Raw genomic sequence first — 12,898 nt, 5'->3', positions numbered from 1 at the left:
TGTCTACAAGAAACCCACCTCAAAAAAAAAAAGACGCACACAGATTGAGGGTGAAAGGATGGAAAAAGGTCTTCCAGGCAAATGGAACTGAAAAAAAAAAGCTGGGGTAGCAATACTTATATATGACAAATTAGATCTCAAAGTGAAGGACATAACAAGAGATAAGGAAGGCCACTTCATAATACTAAAGGGAGCAATCTAAAAAGAAGAAATAACTCTGGTAAACATATATGCACCCAATACAGGAGCACCCAAATACATAAAAAAACTCCTGGAGGATATCAAAGGAGAGATTGACAGCAATACAATCATAGTAGGAGACTTTAATACCCCACTATCACCATTGGACAAATCCTCTAAACAAAAAATCAGCAAAGCAATATCAATCCTAAATGACTCACTAGACCAGATGGAATTAATTGACATCTTCAGAACATTTCACCCCAAAGCCACAGAATATACATTCTTCTCAAGTGCACATGGGTCATTTTCAAAGATAGACCATATATTGGGATATAAGCAAAGTCTCTTCAAATTCAAGAAGATAGAAATCATATCAAGCATCTTCTCAGACCACAGTGGCATAAAACTGGAAATCAACTACAATAAAAACAACCCAAAGAAATCAAACACATGGAGACTAAACAGCATGCTATTAAACAAAGATTGGGTTACCAGAGAGATCAAGGAAGAAATAAAAAACATCATGGCAACAAATGACAATGAAAACACTACAATCCAAAATCTATGGGACACAGCGAAAGCAGTCTTGAGAGGGAAGTTCATAGCTCTACAAGCCTACTGCAAAAAACAAGAAACAATGGTAATAAATTACCTAACCCAACAACTCAAAGAGTTAGAAAAAGAGCAACAAGAAAAGCCCAGTGTAAGCAGAAGGAAGGAAATAATAAAGATCAGAGCAGAGATAAACGACATAGAGACCAAAGAAACAATACAAAAGATCAACAAAACCAAGAGCTGGTTCTTTAAAAAGGATAAACAAGATTGATGAACCTCTAGCCAAGCTCACCAAGAAGCAAAGAGAGAGGACCCAAATAAACAAAATCAGAAATGAAAGAGGTTAAATAACAACACATGCCGCCGAAATACAAAGGATTGTTAAAAAATACTACGAACAACTCTATCCAACACACTGGACAACCTGGAGGAAATGGACATATTCCTAGAAAAATATAACCTTCCAAAACTCAATCAGGAAGAATCTAAAAAGCTCAATATGCCAATAACTATGGAAGAAATTGAAGCAGTCATCAAAAAGCTTCTGGCAAACAAAAGCCTGGGGCCAGATGGCTTCACAGGAGAGTTTTACCAAACATTCAAGGAAGAACTAAAACCTATCCTCCTCAGACTATTCCAAAAAATTCAAGAGAAAGGAACACTTCCATGCTCCTTCTATGAAGCCAGCATCACCCTAATACCAAAACCAGATAAAGACAACACAATGAAGGAGAATTACAGGCCAATATCCCTCATGAACATAGATGCCAAAATCCTCAACAAAATTCTAGCAAATCGGATCCAGCAGTACATCAGAAAGATCATACACCATGACCAAGTAGAGTTTATCCCAGGAATGCAAGGATGGTACAATATCCACAAATCAATAAATATGATACATCACATAAACAAATTGAGAGATAGTCATATCAATTGATGCAGAAAAAACATTTGACAAAATCCAACACCCTTTCTTGATAAAAACTCTCAACAAGGTGGGAATAGAAGGATCATACCTCAACATAATAAAAGCTATATATGATAAACCCACGGCCAACATCATACTCAATGGGCAAAAACTAAAACCATTTCCCCTAAGAACAGGAACAAGACAGGGGTGCCCACTCTCACCACTCCTGTTCAACATAGTACTGGAAGTATTAGCCATTGCAATTAGACAAGAAGAAGAAATAAAAGGCATCCAAATTGGAAAAGAAGAAGTAAAGCTGTCCTTATTTGCAGATGATATGATATTGTACATAAAAAACACGAAAGACTCCATCAAAAAACTAACAGACTTAATAAATGAATTCGGCAATGTAGCAGGATACAAAATTAACGCCAAGAAATCTATGGCATTTCTATACACCAATAGTGAACTTATAGAAACAGAGACTAAAAAAGCAATCCCATTTACCATCACATCAAAAAAATTAAGATACTTAGGAATAAACCTAACCAAGGAGGTAAAAGACCTATACACGGAAAACTATAGGACACTGAAAAAAGAGATAGAGGAAGATGTAAACAGATGGAAGAACATACCATGTTCATGAATTGGTAGAATCAACATCATTAAAATGTCCATACTACCCAAAGCAATTTATAGATTCAATGCACTCCCCATTAAAATACCAACAGCATATTTCACAGACCTAGAAAGAACTCTCCAAAAATTCATCTGGAATAAAAAAAAGACCCCGAATAGCCACAGCAATCCTGAGAAAGAAGAATAAAGTAGGAGGGATCTCAATACCAGATTTCAAGCTGTATTACAAAGCCACTGTCTTCAAAACAGCCTGATACTGGCACAAGAACAGACATATAGATCAATGTAATAGAATAGAGAATCCAGATGTCGACCCAAACCACTATGCACAATTAATATTTGACAAAGGAGGCATGAACATACAATGGAGTCAAGACAGTCTCTTCAATAAATGGTGTTGGGAAAATTGGACAGATACATGCAAAAAAATGAAACTAGATCACCAACTTACACCATACACAAAAATAAACTCAAAATGGATACAGGACTTAAATATAAGACGGGAAACCAAAAAAATACTAGAGGAATCCACAGGCAGCAAAATCTCAGACATATGCCAAAAGAACTTCTTCACTGATACTGCCCCTAGGGCAACGGAAGCCAAAGAGAAAATAAACAAATGGGACTACATCAAAATAAAAAGCTTTTTCACAGCAAAAGATACCATCATCAAAACAACAAGAAATCCCACTGTATGGGAGAACGTATTTGCAAATGTTATCACTGATAAAGGTTTAAATCTCCAACATCTACAGGCAGCTTATACAACTTAATAAAAGGAAGATAAATGATCCAATAAAAAAATGGGCAACGGACCTAAACAGAATCTTTTCGAAAGAAGACAGAAGGAAGGCCAAGAGACACATGAAAACATTCTCAAAGTCACTAATTATCCGAGAGATGCAAATCAAAATGACAATGCGATACCATCTCACACCTGTCAGAATGGCTATCATCAACAAATCAACAAAGGACAAGTGTTGGGGAGGATGTGGAGAAAAAGGAACCCTCGTGCACTGCTGGTGGGAATGCAAACTGGTGCAGCCACTGTGGAGAACAGTATGGAGTTTCCTCAAAAAACTGAAAATGGAACTTCCATTTGACCCAGTAATCTCACTCCTAGGAATATATCCTAAGAAACTAGAAACACCAATCAGAAAGGATATATGCACCCCTATGTTCATAGCAGCACAATTTGCAATAGCTAAGATTTGGAAACAGCCTAGGTGCCCGTCAGCAGATGACTGGATCAGAAATCTATGGTACATCTACACAATGGAATACTATGCTGCCATAAAAAAGAAGGAATTATTACCATTTGTAGGCACCTGGATGGAATTAGAGAACATTATGCTAAGTGAAATAAGCCAGTCAATGAAGGAGAATACCACATGATCTCACTCATTTGGGGATAATGAAAAACAGTATAAACTGATGAACAAAAAGATAGATACAGAGGCAGTAAAGCATCAAACAGACTGTCAAATTACAGCGGGAAGGTTAGGGAGAGGTGGGGGAAATAAGGGATCAACTGAAGGACTTATATGCATGCATATAAGAGTAACCAATGGATGCAAAACATTGGGGGGTGAGGGCATGTATGGGAGTGGGGTGGGGGGGGGGGGCAATGGTAAGATATGTACACATATAATACCTTAATAAAAAAATTTTAAAAAAAGAAAAGTGTGGATGATGGTTTGGAGATAGGTATACATGGAGAACAAGAGACCAAGAAATTAAGAAAAACTGAACTAAAGCATAGTGGTATGAATGGAGAATACAAAACTGGTTCAACATATTTTAAGAGATAGATCCAACGGGGTGGGGGTAGAGTTAATAATTAAGTTTATAAAATGAGGAAAACAAGACCACAGTGATGCCCACATTACCAACTTAGATAAATGCACACATGTGGTACAACTTATAAGATGATTAGGGAGCAAAGGAGTAAAAGCAGGGTTTGGTAAGGGGTACTAAAATGATAAAGTCTGTTTTAAACTTGTTGAGTTTGAGGTATCTTAGGGGATCCAAATAAAAAGATATAGTAGGTATTTGCACGTCAGGTGAGACTCTGGACAGGAGAAAATTTTGGCATGTAGACATAGGAGTTAAAGCTGTGAGAATGGAAGAGATTGCCCAAAGAGAATGATTGCACAGGATTTTCCAGCATTTTCATAAGTCAGTATCTCTATTTCCTGCACTGATGATAGTAAGATACAGTCCAAAAGAGTGGAAAATTCAAGTCCCTTTCTTATATCTTTGAAGTGCATTCTAGTGATATGATTTCTTTTCACAGAAGTAGATTACTTTCCTGATTGTGTTTTGGTAAGGTTAATATTAAAATTGACTGATACTCCCTTTTCAGGAACCAGTTGCATAGTGAGGGTAATTTTAAGTCAAGCATTTGTGTGCCCAACATCAGGAGAAAGTCAGTCAGAGATGAAAACTAAGCCACAGGTGATTCACAGAGCCCACAGTGAACAAGACATCATTACAAGTTGGTCATCAAATTCTTTATTGAGTCATTTAGCATCAGCATTAAAGGGACTGGATGTATTAACCCATTTCACAGATGGGCAAACTGAGGCAAAACATTGTGGTACTATTTATGGTGGCTCTGCAGTTCAGAAAAACCAAGAGTAGTATGTTGCATTCTCAAATTCTTTTATACCAATGCCAAAGCTCCTTCTTGCTTTGAACAATGAGAGAAAAATTAAAATGTTGCTGAGAATATTGTGTGGTAATTGTTTTTGTTTTATTCTCTTTTTTCTCCCTTGGATCTAGGAATCATACATAAAGGGAATGGAGAAAATATGTTTATTTCCCAGCAGCCCCCAGTCATATCAACTATAATGGGTAATGGACACCAACGGAGTGTAGCCTGCACCAACTGCAATGGCCCAGCCCACAACAACAAACTCTTTGCTCCTGTTGCCTTAGCTTCTGGCCCTGATGGTAGTGTGTATGTTGGAGACTTCAATTTTGTAAGGCGAATATTTCCCTCAGGAAACTCTGTTGGTATTTTGGAATTAAGGTAAGTCTCTTCTAATCTCTGTGCTTAGCGGATAAGGAAAAGCAAGAATGAGATAACGTGAAGAGACAAGGCATTGCCAGGAGCAGGATATACAGTTGCCCATACTGTAGCCCTGAACTAAGATGCAGAAATTAGGTATGCAGGACATAGGTCAGCATGCCTACTCCTCCGATCTGAAGGAAACTTTGAGCACTGCTTTGGAGAACCAGGAAGTGTTGACATCCCTGTATGTGTGGCTTTCCCTGTGTGCGCTGCCATCACTGACATGTATCTCAATACTTCCAAGTGCTCAGGTAAGTCACTCAACCCCTTCTGGCCACTACAAAGACTGATCAGAAATATCTATTCTGCTCTAGCATGTAGAGGTATTGCCAGATTCAAAAGGCTAAACTTTCTAAGCTCTTCAGGTCCAATCTTTTGAAGTGGTCACTTCATATAAAAGAAAATGGAAGTCTGTGTTTACATGGCATGATAAAAAAGGAAGAATGAGTTTTGTGTGTTTTTTTAATTTCTTTATTGATTAAGGTATCACATATTTGTCCTCATAGAATGAGTTTTTTACCCTTAAAAGCTCTATCCCAATGGGGAGAAAAATGATTAAAGTATTCATCTTGAGACTTTCTTATACTGTTCTAGGAATTTTCTTGAGAGTACAAAGTCAAAACACCTTGAAAGGAATTCATACCTTTTAGTAGTTAATGTCCTGAACCATGTAAACCATGATTTAATCAGCTTTGTTTTATCCCTTCGGGGCTATAAGACACAAATATGTGCCTTCTGGAGTCCTAGAAAGGGAAAGCACCCACCTCCATCCCAGCAGGATAGACAGACCTGTTTCTTCTCCCATAGCTAAATTGGTAGAGCAGTCCTTCTAGTTGTTTGTGGCAGCTTTATCTTTGCCATACATCTTTAGAACTTAAGGCTAAAAGATTCTCTAGGTCCCAGAAGATTTTGATGCTATAATATATTTTGATCCTATAAACTAGTGTATTAAGCAATTGTTGCCTCAGGCATCACCTCATTGATCAGAGATACTGATGGAGCATCTTAAATGTACAGAACACCATCAAGGCTAGTCAAGGCACATGAAAAGTCTTAGGTCATTTTCATTCAACACTTCTGTTCACAGGAATATGGAGATTTGAATACATTTGGACATTCCTCGAAATTTCTCATATTCTTGTGCTTTGGAATCTACCTCCCTTTTCTCAGACTGAGTTAGTCCTTCACACCTAGCAAGGAAAATCTTCTAGACACATGCCCCCATCTATTTTTCACATTAATTCACTCCAGGTTTAATACATTCCTTAATTAGAATTGCAAACGCTGTCATAGAGAAAAAAGCTGTTAAATCCCTTGGCTAATAAAAAAATGGACTGTAAAATTAAGATTTTAGAAAGATAAAACACATCTATAGAGTATGGAGAAGGACTAATTCATACCACCCTGCCCTAATCAAATGTTCATGTACCTCAGGATGTCACAGGGACTTGTCATTTCCAGCAGTATATCTCTTTAGGCAACTACTTACTGAGAAGCCAATGAGGAAGGCTAGGATGGTTGTATGCCTGGACTTGGAAATGATTTATACAACATTCTAGATTGTTTTCAAAATCCTCATGCTCAGTCTACATGATGCCAAACATGAATGGAACACTGAACAATTCATTCACCATCCGAAAGTTTCCAGTCATACAGATAGGGACTGCAGGTAGACAGAGATTTTGTCTTGCTGAGCCTATATACTGAACCCTATAAAGCTAATCCTATATAGCCATCTCCTCAAAGAAAAGAATCCTAGGATTACCTATAAAAGCAAAGAAAATATTACTATAAAGAAAATCCAGCTAAATTTAGTCCTTTTTATTGTAATTTAAATGCAAATTTCCCTAAGGTGGAGCAGTTGTCATTCATTGATGAGATTCTCCTTGGTCAAGGATCCTTAACAGTTCACAAATTTGCATTTTAGTCCAAAGCACCTTATGACCTTCAACACAAAGTCATTTGAAGAATAAAATAGAATAACTTGGACCCTAATTGCAAAGTAATTTTCTCAGTACAAAGAAAAAATAGTTTCTGACAGTGTGAAATATTGTCCAGTCTCTTTATTCAGTCTTACACCACAGCACTGTTTTCTCTCATTGTCAAAGCTCTTCAAACACAAAGGCTTGCACACACCATGAGCTCACACACCCAGGCTCTCCCACTTATCCTGAGTCTCCCTAGCTGGTTCTTCTGAGCTAACATCCTTTAGAGTAGCTCTTCTTAACATTTTTTTTAAATTCTCAGACCCCTTGAGAATCTACAGGAGTGGGCAAAAGTAAGTTTACAGTTTTTGATATGGAAAAATATATAATACAAGAATAAATAATAATACAGGAACAAGCTCTGTGTTTTGTGTACTCACAACTGTAAACCTATTTTTTGCCCACCCCTGTATTAAAGACTGTGGACCCCATCCCCAGAAAAAAAAACAGATTCACATAAAATCATACATGTAATTTCAGGGTCTCACATATTTTTCCCTCTCTCCCTGCATCCCCTCCCCCAGCAACCTACTGTGTGGATGCAGTCCTTTCATACACTCATGTGTAAGATTCTGTGTATTAGGTTCAAGAAGAAAAAAATAGTTCTCCCTTCTCTACTCCAACACTCCTGTGATTGGCCATCAGAGAAATTAATTGACTGAATATGCAGCAACATTTTGACCTAATTGACAGGTAACTCCCTAATTGTGTGACTATAGTCAAAAACGTCGAACCAGTTTATGTCAGCAAACATTATCAGTCATGTTTACTCAGAAACTAATATAGATCTTATTAGATTCAGTTATTTTAAAGTATCCTGGTCAGTAGCTTATACTGTGTACATTGCATCTTTCACATGTAATTGGTGAATTTCTCCATTTGCTTTATAACTTTTTCAGATTTAAACTTCCTAGAGAGAAATATGTTGATATAATAATGCTTTGCTATCATAAAAACCATAATGTTCATTGAGTTCTACTGTATATAGATAAAAATTTCATTTTGTATCAATTTTTTGTTAAAATCTGTTAATTTAGTTGCCCCCCCCCCATATGCATATAATCCATTTTACTTGGTTGAGTCATTTGTTTCCTTGGAAACACAGACTAATATAGTTATTATGTTATTTGTTGCATTTATAGCTGTACCTAGAAGAGTAGTATTTTCAATAGGTTGTTACAGAAAGGGTTAGAGAATGTTCTGTCTTCACTCTCTGTCAAGTTATTCATTATATAAGTTAACTGCTCTGTTCTCTACCTCCTTATCTATAAAACTGACTTCAAGTTAATATTTGAGCATCCTCTTACATGTTTTATAAAGTTTCACTTGTTTTAAGATCCACAGATTATAGTTCTCAGCCCAAAGTTTGATGGCATTTTAAAAGAACATAAAGCTTGCTCCTCTAGGATGTCCTTCTAGATTTCCTTCTCTTCCATTTTCTGTTCCATATTGGACCCCATTGAACAATTCCAGATGTTCCTTGATGTTTCAAAAATTGGAAGACTATAGATTTTTTTCTAACTTAGCTCTGCTCATCTAAACTGTCCCCAATTGAGTTTCTTTCATCTGACCTCAAAAATAATTTCATTGGTTGCCAATCATTTATTTCATCTAGCTGGTCCCCCACTGCCTGAATAGGGAGGACAAGGGAAAGTCAATTATGACTTTATCATTAGCAATATGCCAAGAGCAACAGTATTATTTCTTGTTATTTAAGTAGATAGTACCTTTTGCCTATTCACTGCAGATTTCATATACATGTACATAGCTTAGTGCTTTCTTCAAGTGGGAAATTTAGGTAAGATAATAAAAAAAGGAGAGCTTATAACACCATGTAATTAAATGTGAGTGTCAAAAATACAATCTTTGAAGATTTTTTTAAAGATACAGTCATTTCTAATTTCTAAAATCCTCCTTAGTCCCTGGGCATGAATTCATTTGTCAGATTTATTTTCAAAGGAACTGCTAGCTGAAAGCAGGGCCCTAAAACACAAGACAGGTAAGTTGTGATAAGGGCTATAAACAGGGCTGGAGCATGGGAGAGGCTAATCTTAGATAAGTGTTGTGGCATTGGAAGCACTAAGATGTCAGTGAATGGCAGGAGTAGGAACTTGGTCTTCTGAGGAAGAATGCCATGGAAGGATGAGCAGGAAGGAAAGTCCATTCTTCAACATCAAATATTTCAGGCTAAGTATTAAAGAAAGAAGCTTAGAAGATCATGAAGAACAAGTAAAGTGTTGCAGCCACCACTGAGCAGGCCAGACAAACTCTCATGATTCCAGGTCACTAGACAGCAACTTCAAAGTTGGCATAGTCTTTCTTTCTCCATCTCCCATGTCACAAAAATATAAAAAGAATAGGTCTGACATCATGCTAAGTGAAAGAAGCCAGACACGAAAGGGTACCTATTCTATGATTCCATTTATATGTACTATCCAGAATAGGCAAATCCACAGAGACATAAAGTAGATTAGTGGTTGCTTGGGGCTGAGGGGAGGAATGAGGAGTGACTGCTAATGGATACAGGGTCTCTTCAGGAGATGATGAAAATGTTGTGGAATTGGATGATGGCAATGCTTACACAACTCTATGAATGTACTAGAAACTACTGAATTGTACTTTTTAGAAGGGTGAATTTTATGGTGCATTAATTATATCTCAATTAATTTTTTAATTAAAAAAGTATAGATGGCCCCTTTAATGATATAGATACTGAACAAAATCAAAGATCAACTTCAAAATCCTACCATCAGGAATGTTCCTTATTCTAAAAATATTTGTAATTCTACTCCTTTCTCCTCCTAACTCATGGCAAGCTTCAAGTCAGTCAGTTGCCAAGTGGCAGCGTCACTGATGGGCCAAGGCCCTTGTGAAGAACTCACACACTGGCACCTCAGCATGCAGTCAGTTGCTAGCTAGACAGCCAACTGACTTTGGTGGTGGCTCAATGCTAAATCCTTAACTAAAAATAATTCTGAGACAGAACAAGGTCACACACTGGAAATAAATTCCATCATTTTCACTTCCTCTCTCTGAGATGTTAATGAGAGAAACTGCTCTGCATAATATGGGGCATCTTTCCAAATTCAGAGTGACATATTGGCAGGATCAGAAGCAGCTGCAGGAAAGTCAGACTATCCCTTTCCCCCCTCCTTGCTATCACCTAAGAAATTCAAAACCCTGTGTAGCCACAGAAATGGTCTGTACCATGAGAATATATTGTGGGTAAAATCATGTTTTAATGAGGTCCTTCTAGTACTTTCACAACTCAACTTCCTCCAGGAGGATCAATCATGAAACAGTGATTAGAGCCACCCTCCAGCACACTCAGCCTGGATTGTAGAGGCCACAAAAACAAGCAAGTGCCCAAAGACAAAGAAACTCAAAAAGATTCAAATGCCTGAGGCCAGGTTTCTAATCAGAGCTCCCCTTCTTACCTTTTGACCTTTTGCCTCAACCCACAGGATACCTACCCTTTTGAGGCAAGCCAAAGAAAAAGTCAGTGGATCGTGACCTGTGGCCAAACTAGTAAAATCCCAGGAATATTGTCTTTAAAGAGCATTGAATTAGTAGTAGCAGATAGCTTCAAATGAAATCATGTTGTGTCTTTTCTTCTTGCCTGATGTTCTGAAGAATAAGAACATTTTCTAGTTTAAATAAAACGATTTGTTATCTTTTTGTTTTTCCAAGTAACATAAAGGGCCAGATTTAAAAGGATTTTAAAATTAAAATGACTTTATTTTACAGATGATTATAGTTTTTTAATTCTGGGCAGCTTTGACCCAAAGTCAAGCTTGTCAGACTGCACTCCCTATGTGAGAAGCCTCATAGCAGATCCCAGAGTGAAATACCCTGTGCCTAATGGTTTACAGATCAGGGGCCCCAACGTGTTCTGCTTCTTTTGACCTGACAGTGCTGTTTCACCCACTGAAGTTACCCCTTGGAGCATGAACACCTGGAACACACAAAGCCTTAGTAGTTGATATACATGATATTTTACTGAAGCTATTTTGATGCCAGGGACATTCTGTCATGGTCTAAGAGAAAACCTTTACACTTTAAATTTAATTTTGTTAATATTGCTGAGTAATGTACTAATGTGCACAAGTAATGTCCTCATCTTATCTCTGAGGTCATATAAGTGTCTTAGGGTTTGGTTTGTGATGCCAGTAATCTTGGAATGTCCCACAAGACCCAGTAATAAAACAGGGATTTTGCATTTTGATAAGGTGGCTTTCAAAACAGAAGCTAGAATGCTCAGGCCCTTTGCAGTGGCTACTTCCTGAAACCCCAGCCCAGCAGTTTTTAAACCTTATTTTGTATCTGAATCTCCAGCTGAGTTTGTTAAAAATAAAATCCCCATGTTCCTCTCCCAGCTCAAGATTCTGATTCAGTATGACTGGGAGAGCCCCAGGAAACTCCACATATGGCAAGAGCCCGAGTGATTCTGATAAAAATGGTCCAGAGAGGGCTTTTTACAAAAACTGCCTTAGAGCTCTGCCCACCCACCAAACAGGATGTTCAATCACCTTGATACCATCTTAGGAGGAGAACCAGCAGGGATTGGGTCCACTCTGGCTTTCATATCTGACTAAATGATCCCTATAGAGTCTCTCTGACAGCCATAAGCTGAGTTAGGATTGGTGTGTCTGGTGAGATTTGCCCTGTTGAATGATACTGATGCCTCTCTATTTGCTTTTACTTGCTACTCGTGGATATCTTGTGCACCCTAGAAACAGAGACACCAGACATAGGTAAGCAAATCATATGGGCAGCTGTCTAATGCCCCTTCTTGCCTAAGAGGCCACTTCCTAATAATGTGCTAACAGAGAAATTTTACTTCTTAACTAAGGTTAAAGGAATAATGTGAAAGTGAACTTGGAAGTTCTGACTCAGGTAAGTTTCTTCCAAAAGAAGAGAATGCCACTAAGTGGGAATTTGCTGGAGGACCAGAATATACTGAAGAGATATTAAGTGAAAGCTTGTTGCTCAGCACTTTAGGGGAAAGCAAGACCTTAAGTTTCTTCATTTTTTCCTTAGGTGATATCACAACTGAGACTGTAAGTTCCAATAGCTTCAGTGCTTTCCAGTTGCAGGTAGAGAGAGAGGGGGAAAGCAGTGGGCTTCCTCGATCCAGAAATACAGTTGATAAGACTAATAAGAGAGAGTGACCACATGATCTTCTTGAACACGATGTTTCCTTTTTTCTTTTATGTGACCTCATGGTTTCTAGTTCTTCTCACCAAAAAGAAATAATAGAAAAGCTGTAAACTGACCATTTACCAACAATGACACAAAGCTCCAAAATAAATCATAATGAGTATTTCTGTTCAATTTGTTTATGCATTACACTTGTCAAAACTGTTCTAAATTACCTGAAATTACCAAGGAGAAAATTGAATTTGTTCACTTCCGAATGCCAATTGTCATCACAATGGCACTGATAGGATTTTTAATTTGGATTTTGTTTGGGAAGATGCCACTTCCTAAATGCCAGTGCACACACTCAGCCTTGTTACTTTAGCATAACTAATTTCTTAAACAAATTAG

General features: G+C 37.6%; 1 protein-coding gene across 1 annotated transcript in view; it reads left to right on the top strand.

Annotated features, from left to right (window-relative positions):
* The window catches only part of TENM1 (teneurin transmembrane protein 1), a 1,003,294-nt gene that overhangs the window by 879,809 nt on the left and 110,587 nt on the right, over positions 1 to 12,898 (top strand). Inside the window, exons 23-24 of the mRNA XM_080653537.1 lie at positions 5,072 to 5,321; positions 12,082 to 12,102. Coding sequence (XP_080509663.1) covers positions 5,072 to 5,321; positions 12,082 to 12,102 — 271 coding nt within the window. The remainder of the gene's footprint in view (positions 1 to 5,071; positions 5,322 to 12,081; positions 12,103 to 12,898) is intronic.

The sequence above is a fragment of the Plecotus auritus genome, assembly GCF_963455305.1.
Source record: "Plecotus auritus genome assembly, chromosome: X".
NCBI classification, from domain to species: Eukaryota; Metazoa; Chordata; class Mammalia; order Chiroptera; family Vespertilionidae; genus Plecotus; species Plecotus auritus.
The sequence above is the reverse complement of the archived record's forward strand: the minus strand, read 5'-3'. Positions and strand labels throughout refer to the sequence as shown.